The sequence below is a fragment of the Moschus berezovskii genome, chromosome 10, assembly GCF_049115385.1.
Source record: "Moschus berezovskii isolate FMDL1 chromosome 10, NW_MosBer_1.0, whole genome shotgun sequence".
NCBI lineage: Eukaryota > Metazoa > Chordata > Mammalia > Artiodactyla > Moschidae > Moschus > Moschus berezovskii.
Window position 1 is genome coordinate 88549518 of NC_142469.1, and position 26389 is coordinate 88575906.

The 26389-nt window shown below is 42.3% G+C and overlaps 2 protein-coding genes across 17 annotated transcripts in view; one reads left to right on the forward strand and one right to left on the reverse strand.

The window, feature by feature from the left end:
- Nucleotides 1-7302, forward strand: part of ZC2HC1B (zinc finger C2HC-type containing 1B) — a 34054-nt gene extending 26752 nt beyond the window's left edge. The window contains exons 7-8 of the mRNA XM_055433013.1: nt 6271-6355; nt 6859-7302. Of these exons, the coding sequence (XP_055288988.1) occupies nt 6271-6341 (71 nt within the window). The 3' untranslated portion in view covers nt 6342-6355; nt 6859-7302. The remainder of the gene's footprint in view (nt 1-6270; nt 6356-6858) is intronic.
- Nucleotides 7303-8972: 1670 nt separating this feature from the next.
- PLAGL1 (PLAG1 like zinc finger 1) overlaps nt 8973-26389 on the reverse strand; it is a 98096-nt gene continuing 80679 nt past the window's right edge. For 3 of the 16 annotated variants that reach the window (XM_088840804.1, XM_088840803.1, XM_088840802.1), the window contains exons 6-7: nt 14924-15729; nt 8974-11376 (exon numbers count right to left, since the gene is read on the reverse strand). In XM_088840804.1, coding sequence (XP_088696930.1) covers nt 10146-11376; nt 14924-15075 — 1383 coding nt within the window. In that variant the 5' untranslated portion in view covers nt 15076-15729 and the 3' untranslated portion in view covers nt 8974-10145. Of the gene's footprint in view, nt 11377-14923; nt 15730-26389 lie in introns of all 16 variants that reach the window. The other 13 variants (XM_055432920.2, XM_055432911.2, XM_055432918.2 and 10 more) reach the window with 10 other exon arrangements.

A 26389-nucleotide genomic window follows, 5' to 3' on the forward strand; every position in this document is an offset into this window, starting at 1 on the left:
CTACTTAAAAGTTGCTGAGAGAATAAATCTTAAATATTCTCACCACACAGACACACGCACATACACAAAAAAAACTATGTGAGGTGATACGTGTGTTAACCAATCTTACTGTGGTAATCATTTTGCAATATATTCATGTGATAAATCATCACATTGTATACCCTAAACTTGTATGTTATATTCAATTAGATCACAATAAGGCTAGAAAAAAAGAAAGTGGGGAAGAATTTCCTTTCTAGAATGAAATAATGTCTTCGAAGTAGGAAAAAGGAATGCCCACCATTTTAGTACTTACTATATGCTTGACCCATTTCTTTTAATCTTCATATAATCCTCCAGATGTTTTAACCTAAGGAATGGGAACTGAGGCTCAGAGAGAGTGAGTTGTTTAAGAAACACACCAGGTAGACAGCAGAGCTGGATTAGATATCTCCTGTGTTTTTCCTCTTCATTGAGCTGCATTGATAGTAATGGACATCCTTCTTTATGGTCAGTATCACTATGAAGGCAATGAATGAAATCGTGACCATATTGGCACCTCTGGTCAGGAGTCTTATTCTGAAGGTATTATCGGAACCAGAATAAGAAGTGCCAGTCTCATAGTCTGTAAGGTAACAACACCAGAAATCATCATTAGTTTTTAAATTCCTCCTGAGTTGCTTATCATGGGTGAAAATTGAATTGATATTTTAAAAATTCATAGCCATCTAAACTCAAACCACTAGTTGTTTTTTTCTTCACTGTCTGTAGAAACTTAGCCATGAGATAGGTTTTAGTTTTTACAAGGAAAAAAATAATACAAATCATTTATGTATTCTTCTGGTAAAACTTCCACTAACAAGCTTTTTTTTTCTATATTAAAATGACTTGTGTCCTTGAGAAAAGACAATTTCTATATATTATAGTTTCTTCTTATTTTTTCAGAGAATATATTATAATACTTCCCTAACAGTGAAAAACATCCCTTTGAGTTTGTCTGTCAAGGGGGAGTATTTCTTAATTCATTGGGATTAGACAACTCTGACAGTGTGCCAAATCAAATCTGAGTACAGCTTCGGAGTGTAGGACCTTCACTCCCCAGTTTAGTAAACCAGGAAAGAGACTGGGAATGAGGGAAGATGGACCTAGTATTGAAAAGAGGAAAAGTTTCCTTCCTTGAACTCAGTAGTTAAAGCAGCAGCAAGGTACAAGTGGAAAGGCCCTGAATCAGGGAGCAGTCCTGTGTCCCAGTATGTGGTGATGAGTAGGACGATACATAGACACTGTTTTGATACAGTAGGAAATAGATGAGCAGGCCAGCAGATCTAAGCAAAATATATCATGTTTGTTGTTAACTCATCAACAGTGGTTTGTAGATCACTGTGATGTTGTTGAGTAAAAGGCAGAATCCAACACAGCCCACACTAGGTTCTGTGCCACCAGCCGACTACACTGTCCACTGTTTCCTCTCCATCCAGCTCGAGCAGCCTCTCTTGCTCCTACTCACTCCTGACTCAGGGCCTTTGCACTGGCTGCCCCCTCTGCTGAAAACCAAAACATCCCTCAGTGATCTACCCTGCCATCTCCCTCCCTCCCTCCAGCTCTTAGCAGAGTGTCTTCCCAGTGGGCCCTGCACCCACCCAACCTCTGTGTTTCAAAGTAATCAAGCCCACTATAATTCTTTTTGTAGTTTTCCAAAATAGCAGTTACCATCATCTAATATATTCAGTACGTATTTATTATCTTCCTGTCCCACCCACTATGACAGAGAAGGGGATGTAAGAAGTCAGGAATCTGTCTACTTGGTTTATTTTGTATTGTACTACTCAGGTTCAGTCCCTGGATTGGGAAGATTCCTTGGAGGAGGGTGTGATAACCCACTCCAGTATTCTTGCCTGGAGAATCTCATGGACAGAGGAGCCTGTTGGGCTACAGTCCATGGGGTCGCAAAGACTTAGACACGGCTGAAGTGACTTAACACACACACATCTCTACTTGTTAGAATTGTTCATGGCATGTATGAAATGCTCAGTAAATACTTTTTGAATGAAATATAGTGGACAAAGTGGGTATCTTGAGTCTATAATTTCTCACTTAAATTACTGAAATTTGAATAGAACTGTGTTAATTAGCTTTAAGAGAGAGCTTTTTCTTTTATTTCTGGTTCAAGATGCTTTTTCAATTTAGTTTCTGTTCTTACCTGTGGTCTCACCTGTTAACATTTAAAAATAAAACCACCAAGGTTAGTGTGCTTTTAAATTAGTCACATTTCATTTGTGACTCATTAGTCACTCACCATTCTGGCGAGAAAGTAGAAGTATACTGAGGAGAGGTGAATTTTCAAAACTGTTTAAGTCTTGGAGAAAAGCCTGAGTACTTTTCACTAATGTAAATAGGTCCATATATGAATCAGATTCTCATCTACTGGCCATTGTTTTTGATCTGGTCAGTGGTAATCTATTTTTAATAAGAGGATCTTTTAAAAACTGTTGGTGGTGGTCTAGCTCTCTTTAAATTGACAATCCGTCGTTTAGGCCACTTGATATCACTTGCCTTCCACGTAAATCCTATTATTGTCTTTCATTTAGCTGGTAGTTAGCCCTCTAAAACCCTGGCTTTCATTCTTTGACTCTCTTGAGTAAAACAAACATTTAGAATCTCCCATTTATAACCTTTTGTTTTAAATTCACAGTGAGGGAAGACATGTGTTAGGCACAATCTGCAAGCAGTAATCATTATATCTACTGTTTAACAGTGGGATATAAAAGTCTTAAGGGACTACAAGAAAGAGATCTACTTTCCCCAGGAGGTTTTATGGAGGAGGTAATGGTCAGAGAGAGAAAGTTTCATGGAGGTGGAGGCTTTGGGGATGAGCTAGATTTAGACCAATGGAGAAAAGTTGCAGCAACAGAGATATGAAAATAAGAATACAACACATACTCTGGGGGGAAAAAATGGTCCATTTGGCCAAAGCATGGAGAAGAACTGGGGTTAAAGTAAGAATGGAAGGCTGGAACTAGAGCAAGGAGGGCCGTAAATACTCAGCAAGGTGTCCAGACTTTGTGTGATTAATGCCGATGCGGGCGTCACTGCCCTGGACACATGGGTCTGTGAAAGTGAGGCTCTTATGATGACCTAGGAACTTCTTGGTTCTACAGACTTTAAGTTAGCCTGCCAAAATGTCTCTTGAGAAAGGGCATTTTTAAAAAAGTTGCCATGGGAGAAATTAATGCTTACTGTAGAAGATCTTAGAAAATGGAGAGAAAGTATGAAGAAAATAAAAATCATCCACACCCTGACATGTCTACTGTTAATATTGATACCTCTTTTCACTTTTTCTCTTTATTTGTCACCTCTTTTGTTTTCTTTGGATCTAAATTAGGATCATAGTCCATGTACATTACACATCCTGATTTTTTTTTCCCACAAACTTTGAACATTTCCCTATGGCAAAGAGTTTCTTTAAAAACATAATATCATATGTTTTCAAAGATACATATGATATTGCAAAAAGACAATATAACTTGTCTATTTTCTTGATGTTGAATAGGTAGGTTGTCTCTGCCTATTTGCTGTACCGAATATTTCCCTTCTTCATGGACAGTAGCCCATGCTTAATTGTATGCTCTTCTAAGCTCTTCAAATACGAATCTTCATTAATCCTTATTTAATCCTCACAGTAACACAAAGGGGTAGACATACTATTCATAGCCCTAGTTTACAGGTGAGGAAGCACAGCGAGGGGAAGCAACTTGCATAAGGAGTTTTTAATAGAAAATGGTTCAGTTCAGTTCAGTCGCTCAGTCGTGTCCGACTCTCTGCGGCCCCATGAATCACAGCACACCAGGCCTCCCTGTCTATCACCAACTCCCGGAGTTCACTCAAACTCATGTCCACAGAGTCGGTGATGCCATCCAGCCATCTCATTCTCTGTCGTCCCCTTCTCCTCCCACCCCCAACCTTTCCCAGCATCAGAGTCTTTTCCAGTGAGTCAACTCGTCGCACGAGGTGGCCAAAGTATTGCAGTTTCAGCTTTAACATCAGTCCTTCCAATGAACACCCAGGATTGATCTCCTTTAGAATGGACTGGTTGGACCTCCTTGCAGTCCAAGGGACTCTCAAGAGTCTTCTCCAATACCACAGTTCAAAAGCATCGATTCTTCGGTGATGAGCTTTCTTCACAGTCCAACTCTCACATCCATACATGACCACGGGAAAAACCATATCCTTGACTAGACGGACCTTGGTTGGCAAAGTAATGTCTCTGCTTTTTAATATACTATCTAGGTTGGTCATCACTTTCCTTCCAAGGAGTAAGCGTCTTTTAATTTCATGGCTACAATCAGCATCCGCAGTGATTTTGGAGCCCAAAAAAATAAAGTCTGACACTGTTTCCACTGTTTTATGGTAGAGCCAAGCAAATCTTCGTCTACTTTGGGAAAACTGGGTCAGAAAACATTAAGGAGATAATTATATATATTTTATGTAGTACATATTACATACTAGTATCTCACAATTGAGCTGGACCGTAAAGAAGGCAGAATGCCAAAGAATTGATGCTTTTGAACTGTGGTACTGGAGAAGACTCTTGAAACTCCCTTGGACAGCACGGAACTCAAACCAGTCAGTTTTAAGGGAAATCAACCCTGAATACTCATTGGAAGGACTGATGCTGAAACTCCAGTATTTTGGTCATCTGATGTGAACACCTGACTCATTGGAAGAGTCCCTGATGCTGGAGAAGATTGAGGGCAGAAGGAGAAAAGGATATCAGAAGATGAGATGGCTGGATGGCATCATCAATGCAATGGGCACAAACTTGCACAAACTTCAGGAGATGGTGAGGGACAGTGAGGCCTGGTATGCTGCAGTCCATGGGGGTCGCAAAGAGTTGGACACGACTGGGCGACTGAACAACATATACTAGTGTATATATATATATTAGGCTTCCCTGGTGGCACAGATGGTAAAGAATCTGCCTGAAATGCAGGAGATCCAGGTTCGATTCCTGAGTCGAGAAGATCCCCTGGAGAAATATGTATATTATATTACTTAGTAGATACATGTTTAGGAAATTATTTTAGAAAAGGATATGGCTCTTCTTTCTCACAAAGATTCTAATGTTCAGATGAGAACTGAGTTTATAGCCTAGTCAGCAAATAGCTACATGGCTATTTTCTCAAGGGATTTGATATAGGAGTGATAGATTTACAGCAAAGGTACCTCTGGGCAGCAGCTTCTCCAGCACCTTTATACAGAGAGACTCAGACCACCGTGAAGATGTAGTTCTGGCTTCTGCTTTGGTTTCTGGAGCCAGTGAATTTGATCAAGTTTACATCCTGCCTGCACTAGCCTCCCCTTCTTGTGCTTGCATGTTCAGTTGCTCAGTCACGTTCTACTCTGTGACCCCATGGACTGTTGCCTGCCAGGCTCTGCTGTCCATGGGAGTTTTCAGGTAAGAATACTCCCCTCCTTACCTAACTTAATTGTGTAGCAAATGTAATGAGTATTGAAGGGTCAGTTACTGATTCCTGGGAAGAAACAAAACTTGTAAATCTTTGGGTAATATGCTCACTGAGTTCTGTCCTGTGTCCTTTGATATTGATTCACAGTTTCCTGGGGTGGTTTGGTCGTTCTTCCTTTGTAAAACACTGATTAGAAAAGAGGCCTCTAGGCCTGAGAGTACTATTCTTTTTTCTTTTTTAATGTTTTCTCGGAGAATCCTGTTCCATCCCATGTGGTCCAGCACAAACTGCGGCGTGTTATGCCCGTAGATTCCTATATCTCCATTCCCAGCAGTGCTGCTGAACACAGAGGAAAAGAGTCCTGTTTGGGAAATGAGTCCATCACTGTGTAAATAACCGCTGGGAGGGAAGGCCTCTCATGCTTCCATGAAGTTTATCAAACCCCCTTCTAGCACGAAAGCAGGCAAATAATTTTGTAAAGATGTGGAACATTCTCTGGGTACATTCTGAAAACTGGGGCTATAGTGGGATCAGGTGTTGAGGGTCAATTTGTATAAATGGGGGAGATCATTGAGGTGGTGGGCCAATGGGCCCATCCATGGGTAAGTGAGGGCTTAAGGGTAGAAGACAGAGAGCTTCTAACACAGATTCTGTTTTCCTTATTATCTGGCCCAGGATAGGGACTGAGAACTTGTCTATAGCTCCAAAACAAAAAGGAAGAATAGAGACTTTTGAGTTCAATGTGAGAATTTCATAATCACCCCTTTTTTCTGTTGTTGCTAATGTTTGCTTTTACATAATAACAAATCTGTTTATGTCTGCAAAGGCTCAGCAGTGGACCCTGCTTCTGGAGCAAAACTGAGACAAGGATTTACTAAATCTTCTAAAAAAGATTAACTCCTAGAGGCCAGGTAAGGGAAAAAAATTTTTTACTTCTACGTGTTGCCAATCATCTAATGGGCAAGGCACAGTTAATGAGCCTTTAAGAGAATGAATCCATAGCAGGCCAAAGAGGAATTTGGGCAAATCCTGATTTGGATTACTAAAATGTATGCTCTTGAAACTTACTCTTTTGTTAAACATATAGTTTGAAATGACGTTCAGTTTTTGCTTCTCGGATTTGACAGGAAGCAGGAATAATTTTTCATTTTGTTTCTTGGATTTAACAGGAAAAGGAAATGATTCTTCATTTTGACCAGGAAGGTTACTGCCCTGTCCCTTTTTCTAAACAAAGACAAGTCCCTGAGATTGACACTGAATAGTCACTGAATAGACACTGCTATGAAGCTGGAGAATTTTTGATATTGTTCCTTGTTAAAAACAATGAACAATTAAAAGAGGCCTGTGTTACTTAACATTCTCAATGTGGGAACAACAAAATTCCAAAGTAAGTGCCTTCTCTTTTTGCTTTCAGCCTGGTTCCCTAACCGCCCTCGACCTGGATGGTTGTACCCAGGAACTCCACCTAAGGTGAGGGAATGGAAGGCATCTGTTTACATGCCTGCGATTTCTTTGGAGACATCATGTAGAACAAGTAAAAAACTACATTCAAATTTTCTTATCTACTCCCTTCAAATTTTTCCCCTCAAATCATTAAACAACGCACCAACCTGTATGCTAACGCTTGATGTAAAGATTCACTTGAAGCTTTTTTCCCCTGTACTATACAGTAGGTTCTCTTTAGTTATCTGTTTTATACATACGTGCTTAGTGGCTCAGTTGTGTCTGACCCTTTGGACTGTAGCCTGCCAGACTCCTCTATCCATGGGATTCTCCAGGCAAGAATACTGGAGTGGGTTGCCATTTCCTCTTCCAGGGGATCTTCCCAACCCAGGGATTGAGCCTGCATCTCCTGTCTCCTGCATTGCAGGTGGATTCTTTACCAGCTGAGCCATCGGGGAAGCCCATTTGACGTGCAGCAGTGTATATATGTCGATCCCAGTCTCCCAGTTCATCCCATCCCACCATCCCCCTTCCACCGCTTGGCGTCCATACATTTGTTCTCTATGTGTGTGTGCCTATTTCTGCTTTGCAAATAGGTTCATCTGTACCATTTTTCTAGATTCCATATATATGTGTTAAGAAGCTTTTTTTAAGTGAACACTTTTTAGTCTTTTTAAAGAAAATGTTGCTTTGATATTAGAAACTTTTGGTGAAACCGTCTTTATTACTTCCTAGGAAGATCTTTTTTTACCTAGTTTATTCTACGTTAATAGGCATGAAATCTCAGCTTGGATAAACTTTGATGTTTGCTTCTAATGAACACTAAACTGTCATTAGTAGCTACTCCTATTTTAAATATCCATCTGTATGCCATGTAGAATTGCCTCAAATACACCAGTGTATTGGGGGAACACTACAGTGAAAGGAACAGGTTACAATAACCCTCCCACCCTGTAGAAAGGATCCTCTAGTGAACTCAGGCCATCTACTTATCAAGGCTGACTTGGAAGTCAACTCTTCTCTACACTTTCAGTTCATGTAGCTCTGTTGGGAGGTGGAGTCTCAACTATTTTTTTCTCTTGATCATCCTAAGGGTTGGTAAACTTTTTTTGTAGTTATACTTAATTCATGCTTTTTAATCAGAGAATTTTTATTTTATTAAGGTCAGGGAACTTTATTAAGAAGCCATTTTTTTCTGTCTAAATAAGAGTACTAGCCTCCAGGTACAGCAAACACAACATCTGAAAGTATTACAGTCTGTGTTTTGGGGACCAATTGCTATGTTTTATGCTCAGGTAAATCAGGTATGTGTTCTGGAACTGACCGAAGACCTGTAAAAGTTTGTGGAAGCTTCTATAAATGGAAAATGGAAACTTTAGCCAGGGTGAGCTGCCTCTCTGCCCCTCTCCACTTGCTCTGGGAGACGGCCCTCCCTCAGCGAGAGGTAAGAGTGGACATGGGAGCTTAGACATCCCAGAGCGGTGAAGTCCTAATGGCCAGGTAACCTGTGTTCCATAGTATCATTTCTTTGATGGTCACCAGCCCACTCCTAAGGACTGTGTTGAACCCTGGTTTCTCAAGTTTGGCTAATCTGCTTTAACGGGACAAGTGGACTCAAGGCTCCCCTTTCACCACCCACCCCACACTATCTAGAGGTCAAACAAGCAAAAACAAACAGTATTATGGGCCATGATACTTTTTGAAGACATTCCAATAAGATATAATTTGTACTGGAAACTAATGGTAAACACCACTGTAAAACTGGATCATGGTAGCCCAGTATAGATGAAATTTCAGAAGCTAGTATTCTGACCTATACATCAGAAATAAATTACACAGCATTCTGGAAGAATTCACAGTGTTATACAGTAAGTTTAGAAATAAGTTCTTTGCTCTGTGAATTTAATGACGCATACAAGCTTCAACCTTAAACAAAATTATTGTTTTAAAAAGATAGTTTCTAATCAATGTGGAATAGAGGTCAGAATGGTTGTTTCTGTAGGGGATGTGATGACCAGGAGGGGGCATGACGGAGCAGGCTGAGGAGCTGGAAATGTTTTCCATCTGTGTGGAGACTGGGGGTGTGGTTGTATATAAAAATGAATCAAGCCATTTGCTGAATTTGTACTTTATTTATTATATGTAAGATATATATTCATATTGAAAGCCTCTAAACACAAAAGACAGAGGAGCTTTAAAAAAAAGAAGGTTAGGTTTTATAGTTTAAAAACTCATTAGATACCAAATTCCAGAGATAGATTATATAGTTACATTGTAAAATGCTATATTTTTTGAATAAAACTAATATTGACTTAAATGATGAATTTTAAAATGCATTTACTTATTGGTGATTAAAAATACTTAAGCAGAGTAGTATTTTAAGCCAGACAGAGCAAAAGAAATTCTTGCTTAATAGATATATATATATGCTATATGCTTTAAAATTCCAGTAATATTCTTAAATTCCTGTTAAAAATATAATCAATATTAAAGTCAGTACAATGCTTATTTTGACTGACGCCTGGATTATTTTACCACTTAATCTGGTTACACAGTGATTTTTTTTTTCTGTCAGATATAACTGACAGTTTAGTCTTTAAGATAAATGAAGTGATAACTCACATTGTAGCATCCTGTGGAAAATATTCAAACTACATTTAAAATGCTTTAAAATGAAGACGTCTATTATTCCACAAGAAATTGTTTCTGTAAAACTACAGGTTGGCTATGGCAATAGTAACTAAACTACATCCAACCCTGAAGATAGAAAAATCCCTGAAAAGAAATACACAGCCTAGTGATAATATGCGATATAAAGATTACTTTCGTATTTTAAAAATCCTCCCATTTTGGAAAAATCCAAACCTTTCCATAGTTCCCTTACTAGGCAGTGCCACATAAAGATATTTAGCTAACATTATTATGATCATGGCTTACGATTAAGTTGACAAACACCAATATATAGCTACACCAATATATAGCAGCCCTCGTATGGATGTTGGTTATGATAATGGTTGCAGTTTCATTGAAGAATACTTGCTTATTACATTTGGTACAAAGCATGAACACTCAGGACAGATTGGCACAATACATGCAGTTCGAGAACTCTCTTATCTCAAGCCAGTCATCACTGAATAAGCCATATTCCAGTCCTGCTTCCTAAATCTTTCCTTGTATTATCATAGCTGATGTTTAAAATGCTTCTCAAAATATCTTTCAGCGTAAGAAAAGTATGCTTAAAAAAAAAACAAAAACCATTCATCTGAATGCATGGTGGAAATGAGGGAGGATAGCTGAACCAGTGCCAGCTGGGAAAACGTGGGGGATGGGAGGGAGGGGAAGCTGGCCCAGGCTCATAGTGCTCATGGCTAGTGAGGGGTCTTGTGGCTGCTGACCCAGACAGCCCAGCCTATGCGGCAGAGATTCCCCAGCCCCCAGGGCGAGACCACTACTCCCAAAGGCATTCTGGGTAGCAGGAGGGGGCAGCTGCCAGAAGCCCAACAGAGGGGAGAGGTCGAGAGAGGCAGGTAATAGGTTCACAGCATCTGCAGCTAGCTCTTTGGGCAGGTTTACTTTACCTGCACCTCCCTTAGCCAGGTCAAAACCTGCATTGAGCTTGTGAGGTGACTGAGGCTCTTGCAGAGGCAAGTCCTCAAGCAAATTGGCACTGCAAAATCCTTTAGTATCTGTTTTGAGGGGCAGGCCTGCCAGTGGGGGGTACGAGGTAGAACCGGTGTTGTACTTGTGATTCTGGAAGGGTGCAGGGGGAGAGCTGGGGGTGGCCATGGGGTGGAGGGAGGCCAGGAGCTCTGACAGCACCGGTATAGGCTGGGTGGGCTGCTCCAAGGCATTGAGGGTGTGTACCTCAGCTGGCAAGCTACCTGCAAGCCCATTCTGGGCAGGGGCCCCTATTGGAAAAGGAGACAGTGGGGCGGCCTTCAGTTGGAACTGGGGAGCGAGAGTGTGGAGAGTATTCAGAAGGTCTCCAGCCTGCAGGCTCTCCTTCATCAGCTCCTGTGGGTGGGTCTTCTTGGTGTGACGCGTGAGGTGGTCTTTGCGCCCGAATCTCTGGGCACAGAACTGACACAGGAAGTCCTTGCAGCCTGTGTGGACCACCAGGTGGCGCCGCACATCCTTCCGGGTGTAGAAGCATCTCTCGCAGTGGTCGCACTGGTGCTTCTTCTCCTTGGTTCCAGTCGAGGGCTTCTCTTCGGCGTGGGCTTTGAGGTGGTCGAGCAGCACCTCAGTGCTCCCCAGCTCCAAGGCACAGACCCCACAGGTGAGGTCGCCACTGCTGGCCGCGTGGAGGGCCAGGTGCCTCTTGTAGCCCAGCATGGTGTTGTACTTCTTCCCACACTCCTCGCACCCAAAGGCCATTTTGTTGGGGTCGTGCGTTTGGAGGTGGTTCTTCAGGTGGTCTTTCCGGTTGAAAGTCTTCTCACAGTACGCACACTGGTGAGATTTCTGGGGTGAATGTGTAGCCATATGCCTAGGGACAGAGGGAAAAAATTCACAACAAACACAGTTGTTTAAGAGCCAAAGAAACATACAGAAACAACATTAAAATGTTAGTAGTTTTCTCCAGGTGGTGGCATATACATTTTAGTTGTTAAAATACTTTTCTATATCTTCCAGATTTCTACACATAAACTTTATAATAAAAAAACAAGTACTACGTGATGCGATGCGGCCGTCACACCTGTAAAGAACATGCATTGAGAACGAATTTCCTAATATATACACAGGTTTCTAAACACAAGTATATACAAGTATTTTAAAATATATGATCATGAAGAAATAGTTTTCAGGAATGGGTTTAAATGACTATTCTATACTCTTAAAATTTCTGAATTTCCAAAAATGATCCAATTTGCCTTCTACACAGAACTCTACAGCCCCCCCACCCCACCCCACTGTTACTGTTTCTAGTACAATCTCTGCTTTATCTTGATAGAAATGTCAGACCTTAGACATAATGCTAAAAAGGCTATCCTTAACGTCAGAGAAAGTGTCTATTATGTATTATGGACCCAGAATGGCAACCCCACCACGTTCTCTGAGCTTCACCCTCATGCCTCCCAGGAGAACGTTACAGTGAGGTCTTAAGTGTCTGCTGTTTAATACCTTTTAGTGAGCGCTCATGTCAGATGCATGATCCCCCTGTCTCCATTTCTTTAAGATCCCTCTTAGACGCTTCCAACTCACTTCCTAAAGGTCACTGGTAATTTCACTGGCAAGACTCAAAAGGACTTTCTCTAGAAGCACCAAGCTGCTGCCTGTGGACACCGAGAGGGCACCAGACACCAACCTCGACACAAACAACGCTGGGCACAGGGGCCAGCACGACAGGTATTTGGCGTCTGAGGTGACGCTGGTCTGAGTTCCAGATGTATTTGAATACACTCACAGGTTGCAGAAAGGGTTTCTCAAGCTGGCTAGAGGGCAAATAACAAACTTGGCATTTAAACAACTTTCTCTCTGGACCAGCACTGGTGTTCAGGAACCTAAAGCTCTGTGACAGATCTTGCCCGTCTCTCCTTTTTCCTCTATGGAGGATTTTTATCTGATTAGATCTCATTTATCAGTCGTCTGTAGATCAATGCCAAGTGAGCAGCTCTGGACCTGGTATTTCCTGTCCTGCTCCTGTCCTACCTATGAGAAAGGTTCAGGGGGACTCAAGTCACACTTGAGCAGTAACACCACTTGTCACATCACATCCCACGAGCTTCCAATTCCTGTTTTTTTTGTTTTTTACTTTTTCCTTTGCCTAGCATCCAGTTCTTCGCTTGCTCACACAATAATCCCAGTCTAGAACATGATCACCTTAGAGCTAAAGTGACTCCCACGTCTTGCTGCCCTCCCTAACTTCTCTTCTCACGTCACAACCCAGGAAACCACCACTTTTCAGTCTGTCCTGTAGTTTCCAAAAAACCACCATCTTTGGGTGTCACCTGGACCATGTCAATGATCTTAGAATGCTTCCGGGGTTAACTGCTGACACTGGGACTTCCATCTGCCTTGCCAAATCGTCTGTTTCTGTCTTTGGCTGTCTAACTGCTTTCGTCCTTCACTATATTAGGTCCCATGTGCTCTTTTCTAATTAAGAAAGCCAGTTACTTTCTTCTTCAACCCTTGCTTATGAAATGGAACTTTTACGTGGCAACTGAGACACAGGATGGAATGCTGCCCTTTTTAAAAAAAAAAAAAAAAAGGCATCCTGCCCCTTTCCCTCCCTTTTTTAGATCACTGCTTCAGGTCAGAGGGGCAAGACATGCTGGTGGCTATGGCAGGGAAGGCTGTCCTTGCAGAAAGTACAATGCTTCCCTTTTTTGCCTCTCTTCACACCCTTAGCTGAACAAGTTGTTTCCCTTGCTCAGAACTACCAGCTCCTAAATATTGCTTAAGACATCTCCTTCAGTGCGGTTTACCACAGTAATCCCACCTAATTCCTGTCATTCCAGTAATCTGTCGGCGCCACTGTCTGTTCCAAATATTTATCTCCTGTATGTATTTTGGGTCTTTACCCACAGTTCTAATATCCTCACTGTGGCTTGACTGCAGCTAACCCTGCCTTTGGTGTTCGGGTGAGGATAATTACTGTGTATACATAAGAAGCGTGCTGCAAAACAGGAAGCCTTTGCAACGAAACTGGTGCATACAGTAGGCACTCAATACTTATATTTACGGCAACTGGAGATTGGCCAATATACAGAACACATTTGAATTTTAAGCACTCGTAGGCTTATTTGAACAAATCAGCTTATCAATGATCTATAACAGGGCTATTCATAAGGGCCAGGAACATAACTTATTTCTCTCTTTAACTCTCCCCAGTGCCTTCCTCCAGGAGCACTCCCAAATTTAACCATAAGGTGGTCCATGCTCAAAGCATACTCAGATGGAAGTTGTTTCTCACTGAATTCTCACCCTCACTTATGCACTTATCTGCCGGTCTGAAAGTTACAGTTCATTACATGAAGACTAGAGGCCAAAGACGCGTTTCCCTTAACCAGGTACCCAGACAGGCGTGCGTTCGTGGGAGCTCTATGTGCATAGCTCTGAGCATATGGTATACACAGCACACGCACAGCACTCACTGTCAGTCAGCCTACCGCGCCACATGCTCATTATATTTTGAGTACTGTCTTCCTATGATATAAAAATCACTTACAGGCAGAAACTACATCTCATATACCATTTCTCTCATTGAAGTAAGACGCTCAAGAAATAATTCAGACTAAATGTTATTATTTTTTAAAAAGGACCTATCTCCGCAAAGTAGTTTTTACCCTTTGTTGAGTCCCTCCCCTCCATCCTCACACTCGGGGCCTGGAGAGGCTCTCCATATTTCATACCTGGACTGTTACAACAGATTGTCCATCAGCCTACTTGCCTCTTCTCCAAATTACTGCCAGAGCCATCTTTCTAACATCCTGATCAAATCATGTTGTTCAGGTCTTACACTCCTCAGAAGAAAACAAGCCTTTTAGGACAGCAGACACGGCCTGTTCTGGGCGGCTACCCTCTTGCCTCCAGTTTGAGCCTCACTCCGATCCTCTTCCCGCACTCCCCTCTGTCCACATGTGCTTCAAGACCAAGCCTTAGGGCTTTCCCAGAACCTCCTCTCTGTCCACCTCCCATTCATTCTTCATATCACGGCTCAAGACTACCATTCTGACGAGCCTCCCCAGGTCACACCAAGCAGTGGAGAACAACTTTCACCACTTCCACAGCTCTGTGATGAGAGCCCTTGGATTACATTTTAATGGTGTTTCCATGACTATCTCCCCGGCCAGAGGTCTTCTCATCTTTCTGTTCTTAGGCCTGGCTTATTGTAGGAACACAAGACATACTTGTTGAAAAAGTGAACTGAACACTCCAGAGCATAACTGTCTTATAAAAACTATAGTAATCACTGGAGATACAGCCTTAAAGGCTAAAGGGCATCCACTTTCCCCTGCAGAGTTTGGTCTGAGGGCTAGCAAAGCCTTTGAAAGGTATGTGGAAAAGCACATACCTTTTCTGAAGCCTCTCACCTCATTAATTTATATCTGGAAATGAAGGCTTTGCCACAGTCTGGCTGCAAGCACTTGTAAGGTCGCTCCCTGGAGTGGGAATAACTGTGGATAGTGAACTTCTCCAGGGTGAGGAACGTCTTGCCACATAACTGGCAGGGGTAGGTAGCCATGGACTTTGTCTGCCACACTTTCCTTTTCAGATGCGCTGACCAAATGCTGTGCCATTTAAGTGCAAACAGAAGCAGAGGACTGTGCTGAGCACATCAGCAGAGCCCCAGCAGCCGACCGCCAGGCCCAGGGGGAGGCAGCGTTGTGGTCCCCGACCTGGATCTACCCAGACACGGGCCTCTCGGTTACCACTATCTCTGCTTCCTGCATCCTACATCCCAGTTTCCACGCGGTCTCGGGCTGAGAGGAGCAAGTCTGAGGCACAGATGATGTTCCCGAGCAGAAAGGCAGACTGCGTCACTAGAGCTGGGGCACGTCCTGGGTCAGCGGACTGCGGAGAGAAGAGGAACAGTTTCTGCGCGTTAGCCGTCGGCAAACCACGCTTCTCGTCCACCCGTTCAGCACCGGCTACCTGGGCTCAACGTGTTCCTTTAAATGGCTCTAATGTGGCACACCTCTCCATCTTCCCCTGTGCTTTAAGAGGTCCTTCTGCATATGGATGCACCTGTCTGTGCTTCTTCAAAGTGGCAGGAGTCAACTGCACAGTGTTCTGCTGGCGGATGAAGCACACTTTCCCCTGTGATAGAGACAGCTATTTCCACAGACTTGGTATCATCTACTTCAAGCCATGATTTCAGGTCAGTGTGAAGTTCAGTCTGCCAATTCAAAGGGGGAAAATAAAACACATGCACACACCCCCAGTGTGCTTGAGTGTCTTATTGGTACAGAAAAGAGAAGCATCCTCGCTTATCCAAACCATTGGCTATTCCTCGTCACTCACTGTTGGCAGAATGTAAGTTGTTTATCACACCTGTTTAAACTTCCAGGGGATGAGACGAAATCATTTGTATATCTAAGTTGATTTGTTTGTGAGGTTACCGTGCAGAAGGACTCAAGTCTACGACGTAAACAAAGAGGGCGTAAAGCTAGTTTCGTTCACTGAGGTGTTGCCTTTGAAGGGGAGACGAGATTCACACAAAGACAAGAGTGATGACGGCTGGGGCACAGCTCAGCACACTCTGGTATGCAGGCACCATCTTCCAGGAAACCGTCCACTCCTCTTTTTCCCTTTAGTCTGTGGGAACACTTCCTCATTCCCCAGCCCCACCCACCAGGGGCGGGAGGGGGGGTTGGGGGGAGCTACCTGCTGGAAGGCCACTCCTAGGAGACGGGCTTGCCACCTTAGCCTGCCTCCAATCCCAGTTCTTACCATCCTTGCAACCCAGGCACATCACCCAAGTCCAGGTTTTTCTTTTTCTGCCAACAGACCCATCACTTGGGAGCCTTAAGAGTCCAAAACAGCATCATGAACACAGCATCAACAACAACACAGGAAAACCCTGGCTACCCAGAACCCCGTGGTATTCAAGCGAAAGAGAATTCTCACGCAACGGATGTTAACCTTTCAAGTGCCGATACTTAAAAAAAAAAAAAGCATACTGTCTGCTTACATTAAACACACTGGAGTAACTTCTGCACACAGGCCAGCCTTTTCTGAACTTTGTCAAGTGAGCAGGGCATGCGTGTGAACCTGGCCAATCTCGGCAGGCCTTCGAGGCATCTAGTCCCTGCAGTCGTTCATTTATTGCCAACTCTTTTAGAGCTGCTCTTTACTCTTCAGTTAATTTTTACTTACCTCTGCAGTTATTTTCAGATCAGAAGGCTGGAGTCTAGCTAGACGAAGTTTTACTATACTAAAAGTTCAAGCATCTTTATATCAGCACCCAGCACACACACAGAGACAAACACACATTCCTTTTTTAAGGGGCAAAAACTTCAGGAAACTTTTCGTGTTCCTCATCAACTAGCTCAGATGTTTTTAATGTCTGGTCAGAGTTCACAAGGAGCTGGCACCGGGCAGATACCCCTCGCTGTCCTGCCCCACCTGCTTGGAACCTTCAGAGCTGACATGTGCACTTTGACCTGAAGCTCCAAGCACTGATCCAAAGCTGGGGACACCAACGTTCTCAGCCAGCGTCTTGGCACCAAACCTCCTTTCTGATGGCAGCACACAGAGACTCCTCTGGGACCAAGTATGATCTGAACTGAGCCCCTGTCCTGGCCCTGTCCAAACCCTTCTCCTCCTACTCCCCGTTCCCTCATCGTGTGCCAGTTCACCCCATGGCCCAGCCTCGAGGCATCCCAAGCACCCTGGCCACAGACAAAGTAATTCCTTCCAGGAATTCTATCCTGTGTGGCCGAGTTTCTGCTGCCAGGATTCATGGTGTGTCCTACTTCTCCATCCAGCCTGAGTCTGGCCATAACACTGGCCCAGCCATAAAAGGCACAGAATTTATCATCATCATTAAATATACTCATTCACTTGAGATTGCTGTGTTTTCCAGGTCTATTTTAAGAGATTAAAATGTATACACAATATGAAGCTTGAAATTCTTTTTTTTTTCTTGTTCTCTTTATAGCTGAACTCAAAATAGCATTAGTCACTCAAGAGAAGGAGCTGGTCTGGTGGTGAGATTTTATATTTTCTCATCTACACTAACCCCCTGCATATATACTCTAAATTGATTCTCCCCAACTCCTGCATTTATGAGAAATGACCAGTGTCCAACAGAACTTTCTGTGATGGAAATGAATGGCTACTGAACACTCAAAATGTGATGCTGAGAAACTAACACTGTCATTTAAGTAGCCACACAAGGCTAGTGGCTGCTGTGCCACACAGGAGCCACAAGAGGTGAAGGTAAGGCTAACACTTTCCTCCAGACACAACTAGGCTCTAATTCGCCCTCATGCATTTCCCTGAAGCACAGCAAGTATATATCCAGCTCCAGTCATTTGTTTTATGAATATAGTAGACAGATTCCCTGGTTCAAATTCCAGCTCATCCATTTGTTAGCGCCTAAGCTTCCGTTTCCTCATTTGTAATATTTACTTGATGCATGTAAATGAGCCAGTGGGGATAACCAACTGAAACAAGATGAATCTTGAAAGCACGATGTAATCTAAAAACACACCATACAAATAGATGGTAGTATTTATAAACACTGGGATTAAAAGTAGAAACCATCAGCTGCAAACTGGCACACAGTTTGAACCCCTCAGCTATGGATGTAGCGGTTCTCCCCCTGCATATACTTTATCATCCGTTACTCATAGCTGGAGGAGCTGGAAGCCTGGATAATACACATGCTCATCGCACACAGGACATATGTAAAAACTGGCCCGACGTCTGTTTCTCCACAGATACCAACGTTTGCTCACCAACACACCAGGAATACAAAGGGAAAATAAGATTTTTTCAATTAAGGAAAAAGTACCTGCCCATTAGCATTGAATAAAGCTTCCCAAATCCACTTGCCAGTCACTTCCCTAGATTCAAAACTCCAAGTTGTAGACGTCCCTACATTTCCCTTGGGCCTTCAAAGATGGTAGGTATACAACCAAGGCATTTTAGACATGACCTGGTGGCTCAGACAGTAAACCGTCTGTCTACAATGAGGGAGACCCGGGTTCGATCCCTGGGTCGGGAAGATCCCCTGGAGGAGGAAATGGCAACCCACTCTAGTACTCTTGCCTGGAGAATCCCATGGATGGAGGAGCCTGGTGGGCTACAGTCCATGGGGTCGCAAAGAGTCGGACACAATTGAGCAACTTCACTTCATACTGTATTTAAATGTGAGACATTTCCTCCAACTCTTTTCCCATTAAACTTGCAGAGAACAACAAAACATAAAGTCACATAAACATTTTTACACTTATTTAACTTATTGCATTAATGTCCTTGCCCAAAGACTTATCTTTTTGAGTTTTAGGTCTCTGTGTTAAATACACCCAGTCCAACCCTACGTGCAAAATTGGTCCTCAAATGTTGAACTCAATTACTTTATGACAGTAAGCATTCCTTAGTTTTTTCAGGAAGGCTTTTTTTAAAATGATGTGTTCCAATTCACTAGTATTTATAACATTTCATTCACCATAACTGTGTATTTCATTAATATGGATCTTCAAATATAAATATTTGCACTGTTTTCATGATATAACCACAAACTTCTATAAACATTGCCTTTCCCAGCAGATAATAAATTCACTGTGGCTGAGGATCAAAGCCCAGCTATTTTTAAAAAATAAGCTGTGTGGATAATACAACATCTCCCATCACCATGTACTTGATCAGTACTGGCTGGCTGCTGCCGATTCCAATCTTTCCTTGAAACCTGATGAGCTCTGGCCACACCCTTAAAACAGACTTGTGATGAACTTTCTATTATTTGGCCAACTGCCAACAATCCTAAACAGAGAACTAACAAAGGGATGGCCCCGGTGATCAACAGTCTGGCCTGTGACCTGACATACAGATTGCATTTGAGTCTTAAATATGGTAATATTTCAGCACCTGTCACCCTGGAAAGAGAGTAAGTCTTCCCCCCGAAACATCTCAGGACATAATTTTCAATCCCCTTGATTCTAAAAATACTGAGTGAGTGATACAGATCTGCCCGTATGCCAAAGAAGGCTTGTGCCATCTGCTTCATTCTGTTCGTGCTGATTATTTTGGGGATGAGAGAGGATCAGATTGGAATAAGAACATATATATATGGCAACAGCCAGGAAGGACTGTGTTCCCTGAGGGCTGGTGGTATACGGTGGTGTAGGGAGAGGTCAGAGCACAAGTGGAGTTCCAGGACGTCCCCAGTGCTGCGTAACACAATCAGCTAATGGGGGACAAATGTTTTACAACATTCTCAAAATAAACTATGACTTCTGGCTTCTATTTCCATTGTCCCCAGTGACACAATGCAAGGCCCATTTCTGGGAGGAAATTGAATTTCCATTTTTAGTCTTCCAACATGGGTACTCTTAAGTTCTTTTTTTTTTTTTGACTCCATTCATCACCACTCCTTGTGGATAAGAAGATTCTATTCTAAACATTTCTTTTCCTCTCATACTCCTAAAACCTAGGATGGCTTTTATATAAATGTGTTAAGGTCAGTTTTTTAAAGTTCTGTTCTGTTTCTTCTTATACTCACACAATATGAAACAGCCAATCATGGAGCAGGGCAAGTGGAAATTCCCTGTTTATTTGGCTCCAGGAGGATTCTAGAGAGGTGTTCCCCTCCATATTTGAAGGACTCTAGCAGCAAGTCTCTATCATGAAAAAGCCATCCAGAAACATCACCAGGAGGAAGAAGATTCTCAGAACCTCCGGGTGGCTGCAACTGCTAATTTTCTGTTATGAACATGCACTGTGAAATGTGATAGGTCTTGTACCTGAGCAAGTAGATGCCAGAAGAGTTGGGGCTCATTATATGTCTAATCAATAAACGAGGAGCTCCCGGGGCTGGACTCATAACTTGGTTGAGGATTATAGATGTGAGGCCTGTTGAGTCCCCTACCAGATGGCGGTGGCTGGGTTTTCAGCCTTCTCTGAAAACAGAAGTTTTTAAGTGGGGTCCATGGCAGAACTTCCAGGGCCAATGACTCTGAATTCTCCAAAATTCTGTGGAAAATTTGGAGGCATGTGTATTGCAGTTCTTGTGAGGAGAGGGACCATAGCTTTCTTCAGATTTTCTCAGGGATTCTAGATTTAAACAGATTAAAGGATGCTGACTTAGATGAAGAAAGAGAAAAATCCCCCTTTGTGCCATCAGTTCAGTTTGACTCTTCACAAAGTCACCAACAATTCCTAAGCCACGGGTCATATATTTTATGTCTCAATCACTGCATTTTATCAGGTGAAGGTTAAAAATGGAGGGGAGGGGAGAGCTCTATAATAACGTTCTTTGGATATTTAAGCAATAAACAATTTGTACAAATTTCATTTCAAATAGAGGTACAGATGATAATATAATAGATCCTATCATGTAAGACAGGCCTATCTTTTGACTAGAGGGCAGGATGCCTTCCAAATCACAGGGATTCATTCGTCAGCATCTTTAAAAATCTGTTATTAAAGTGTGTATGTGTGTGCAGATCCTCACTAAAGTACTAACAGACCATCATTAAAATCTACAACACCTGAGTTGATACACCACTTGGAAGAAGCTTCCTGGGTAGGTTGCATTCTAGGCTGGACCCTAAAAGCCTGTCTGCAGACTTCTGCCCCACAGCGGCCCAAAGGCAACCAAGGCTGCAGCTCAACCCACTGGCTATTTGCTTAACATGCTTAACATCACTCATGCTTCTGTCTTTTCCACACTATGCCCCTGCCTTGACTGTCCTGCCACCCAGGATCTACCTGGCCAACTCCTGCTTCCCTTGTCATCCCCGGGCAGAGGAATGAGCGTCTCTTCCACATGGTGAGATGGTGAAATGGGGAGACCACTGAGGAAGCGATTACAAAAGTCCAGGTGAACCCACAGGGGACTCGGACTAAGGTGGCCATGGTGGAGGTACTGAGCATGGAAAACCCAGGCTCAGAAAGGGAAGACGGGTCTGGTGAGGAACCACTTCCACAAAGGGCTCCTCTGTGTTCCCTCTGGAACTATTCGACACTGGGTACACACGTCCACTTTAAATGTTTGAAACAATCTGCTTTTCATGGGAGGCACTGGCCCTTGCCTTCTTCCACCCCTGCCCATCCTGCTGTGGGAAGCGCTATGCACAACAAGGCCCCACCTCCCCCGCCTGCCAAGCCATCAGCGTTGCTGCCTACTGACTCCTTTAAACTGTCACCTGGAGAGACTTCATTTTGTTAACCTGTGACTAAGCTCTTATTTTCTTAGAAATGAGGCCTAAAATAAGCCAGAAGGTTGAGGTGAATTGTTTATCTCATATTTAGAGAGAAAATTATACCGCAGCTTCAGAACATCAAATCTACACACTAAGACAAATATGAAACAGGACAGGGTGCTAACCTTCTAGTCACAAGTGATGGTAGTAATGTCGAGTTAAAGATGGTAAACTGAATTCAAGTATGCAGCTTCAGTCTCTCCCGAAACTCCATTAAAACAGTATTAATGAAAGTGTCTAATGGTGTATGCCGTCTATCTTCTTTGTGAATTGTACCTTTTATCATGAAAAATATCCATCTTTGTTTCATTTAAAATAATTACTTAAAAAAATAGTATTAATGAGATTTTTTTCCCACAAAAAACACAGCCGAAGATAACAGGAAAGGAGAAAAGAGCAACAACGTTTTGGAAAGTAGGTAAACAAGCAGGAACTGATTCAGCCGTCCTAAGAAAGCTGAATTCTAAGGCAGTGATGAAAGGCTATGAAGCAACCATCTAAAGGCTCAAATTTAGGCACTAGGAACTTCTGGAAGTGGGGATGCATGTGGGCATAGAAACAGAAAGAGTGGTCTCAAGTTTGGCAGTGCATTCAGCCCTCTGACCCCCTCCCAACAGAGAGTATAAGAAGTGGGTACTGTGCTGAAACAGGGTGAATTAAGTGGAAGTTTGCATACTTCCCCTATTTGGCGATCAGAACAATGGCAGCCAGGCCTATTATACTCTCCAAGACAGGAGACTGAAAGAGTCTTCCCTGGGAAAGCTGACTAGCCCAAGAGAAAAGAGCTCACGACAAGGACAAATGGCAGTCCTGAAGGGTTTACCCGTATTACCCTACAAGGAAGCCCTTGTTGACAAAGCCTATCTAAGTACACAAAGCTCCCATCAGTTTTTTTATGGCTCCACTCACAAGTCAGGCAGCTGAGGATCACCAGAAATCAGAAGCAAAAACTGACACAGAACAAACAGAAAAAAGCAGCTAGGTTAAAGAAGAAGAAGAAAAAGACTGTATGGGGAAAAAAGAAAGCTTCAGACACAACTAGCATTAATATTCTAGAGACAATCAAGAGACCCCTAAACGAAGAACAGGATTTTAAAAAAAGAAAACGACAAGTAATAACAAAAAGGGCAGTGACAAGTGCAAGACCCCAGGGGCAGGGGCAGGCACTTGAGTCAGACTTGCTGGGGGAACATCTGAGACTCTGCCATTTGAATAAGCTCCCGATGACTCTAAGGCTCCTTTATGTTTGCCACCGTGGCTTCTTTTGACAGTACCCGCTATTTTTACATCTTTGTTAGTTCTAGTGCTCACCGAGTGATTAGCACCTGAAACAATCTTTTATAACACAGCTAATATAACCCAGAGACTGACTAAGGAGTAAAATCATCCATAAGTTAAATGGTTAAAATATATATCATTAGACTAAGAAGTAGGAAAGAAGAGATAATTTTTAAGTTAATGAAACAGTTTAGCATTTTGCTATATGAAAAAGGTGGCTATTTATCACCGTTTCTTGTTAAAGATTTGTATCAGAAGTTGTCATTCATACAATAAAGCAATAAAAAGACTTAACACTGGAATAGAATAAATATTTCGATATTTACAGATGACTATCTATACGGAAAACCCCAAAGAATCCACACACAGAATGTGAGAATTAGGAAGTCTGACAAGGTATTTGGTTACAAAAGTCAAAATACAAAATCAATTGCATTTCTAAATGCCAGCAAACAGAATATAATTTAAAATTAATTAGCCACAAAGCAAAGATATCTAAAGTAAGTCTAACCAAAGATAAACGAAACATTATGGAGAAACTATAAAATTCTACTGAAAGACATAAAAGAAAACCTAAATAAATTGAGAAACATACCATGTTCATGAATAGAGAAATACAGACAGTATTATTGTAATATTCAGTTATCTAGTTATCTTCATATTAATATACAGATTCAGTGAAGTTCTAATAAAAATTCAACAAGGTTCTTTTTTGGAACTTGACAAGATCGTTCTAAACTTTTATACTGAGGAGGAAAAATCAAGAGTAGTCAAGACTTTCCCCATTCGCCTGGATCATACTCATCCTATAAACTGATCAAAGAGGAAATGGTGAAAGATAACAGATAAAAACATTTTTTAAAAAGCTACAGTAATTAAGGCAGTATGATACACGCATAGGATTAGACAAGTGGACCAATGGGAGTAGAATCAGTAGCCTAGAAACAGATCCCCTTTTGTATGGAAACTTAATATACAACAGGGCTGGCACTGCAGTCACTGGGGAAAGCGCGAACTACTTAATAACTGGTTATCCATATGGAAAATAAGGAAACTGGATTCCTACCATACATCTATATAAAATTAATCCCAGAAAGATTACAGACTTAATATTTAAAACAAAACTTTAAACCTTTAAACATTCAGCCAAGAAAAAAAAAAAAGTTATTTCACAGAGAAACTCAAATAGTCAATAAAACAAATGAAAATATGTACAATTTTATCCAGGTTTCATCTCTTGTTCCATCATTAAAATCATTTCCCTTATATAATTTATTCTGTGGGTCTTCCCTCTTCTTGACTGGCAAAACTTCAATCCTGATTAATTTAATCTGGGACCAACTCCACCCTACCCCTGGCACACCTTATGCCTCTGTTTCCTGCCTGCCTTTCTTGTGTCATGAACTTATCACATCTGACATTTTTTGTTTTATTTCTTAACACACATACCCCCAGTTAGACTGGCAAAAACCAGAAAGCCAGGCAAAACCAAGTAATGACCAGTGGAAGGGAAAGAGACAACACCCAAGACGAGTGAGGCTTTTTGCATTCTAAGATGCTCTCTTCCTTAGGAATTAAGATATGATGCAATTAAACTGCTCTATAAAGACTCATACATGAAAAAAAGTGAAAACCATCATTGAAACTCAGAATGGATAAGAATTTGTCCAGATTTCATCTACTGGTCCACCATTAGAGTAATTTCCCTTATACATTTACCCTATGATTGTTGATGGAATAACTTCTCTTACTTGGGGGATGAGAGGTTTCATGGAGAAGCCAAAATTTAAGCTGAGCTGGCAACTTTACCTGGTATTCAAGGGGGAAGTGGTCTATTTCAGGCCAAGGGCACGAATCAACACAAGGTACTTGAAAGTAGCTACTTTCAGTGTGACTCGACACGAACTTAGACATGCAGGCACCAGGGACAAGCAGGCTGGAGAGCCAGAGACCAAGTCACCAAGTGTCAGTCATGCACTTGCTCTGCGGCGCTGGGAGAAGGTGGGCTTTTGTGCTGTAACATTTCAGCAGACTGACTAACCTATTGAGCCAAGGGCAGCCACTAACTCCAGGTTTATGTGCAGGTGAGAGCGACAGAGGCAGAGAGAGAAGCAGTAGAAACAAGCAGAAAAATGCCAACGAAACCCTGTCTCAACAGGAAGAGGAGGCAGCGATGGGAAAGGCATAAACGCGAGCTACAAAAACCAACAGGAGCCAAACAGCAAGGGGCGGGGAATCCCAGGACTAGTGACCAGGGAGTGGGACAACAGGAACCTATGACAGTCGGCCCCCTTATCCACAGGAGATACGTTCAAGACCCTCAGTAGATGCCTGAGACCACCACCAAACCTTATTTTTTTCCTATACATACATACCTATGACAAAGCTTGATTCAGAAATTAGGCACAACAAGGAATTAACAATGGTAAGATGGAACCATTATAACAAAACACTGCACTCAAAGTTGCATGAATGGGGTTCACCTCTCTTTCAAAATATTTTTGCCAAAATACCTTATTGTACAAATGCAGTGTCTTTTTCTAAGCACTTATCATGAACCGCAGCCGTAATGTTTGCGGCTTGAAGTGCAACAGCAACACTAGCACAAATTTTTTTCCTTCCTCCCAATTTCAGATAGAAGATTCCATCTTAACAACCTAAGCATATGCTTTTTCTCTTTTTGAAGCTTTAAGTTTCATCTTTTCACTTAAAGGAAGCACTTTATGGCTTCTTGTTGGCTCATCCAAATTGCCAGCATCATCACTTTTGCACTTATTAAGTAAAACAAGGGTTACCTGAACACAGGTAACCCTGTGATACCCACAGTTGGTCTGATAACTGAGCTGGCAACTAATGACCACCAGGCAGGATATGCTGGGAGAAGGAAAGATTCACGTCCCGGGTAGGATGAACAGGCTGGCACAACCACTTCATCATGCTACTCAGAATGGTGTGCAATTTAAAATTGATGAATTACTTATTCCGGAATCTTCCATTTTCAGACCAAGGTTGACTATGGGTAACTGAAATTATGGAAAAGGAAATCTCAGACAAGGAGGGACCACTGTAATGAAATAAGGATTTAGAAACGTTTAAAGGAAAGAGGGGAGAGTGATGGTGGAGACGGAAAGAAAGATCAAGACCCAGGAAAAAAACCTAGCAAAACCAGGAATTTGGAGTTTGGTTTTAGCTGTGTTGAGTTTAATGGTACCTAGTGGGTATTCGGGGCTTCCCTGGTGGCTCTGTGGTAAAGAACCCACCTTCCAATGGAGGAGACCCAGGTTAGATCCCTGGGTCGGGAAGATCCCCTGCGGAAGGAAATAGCAACCCACTCCAGTATTCCTGCCT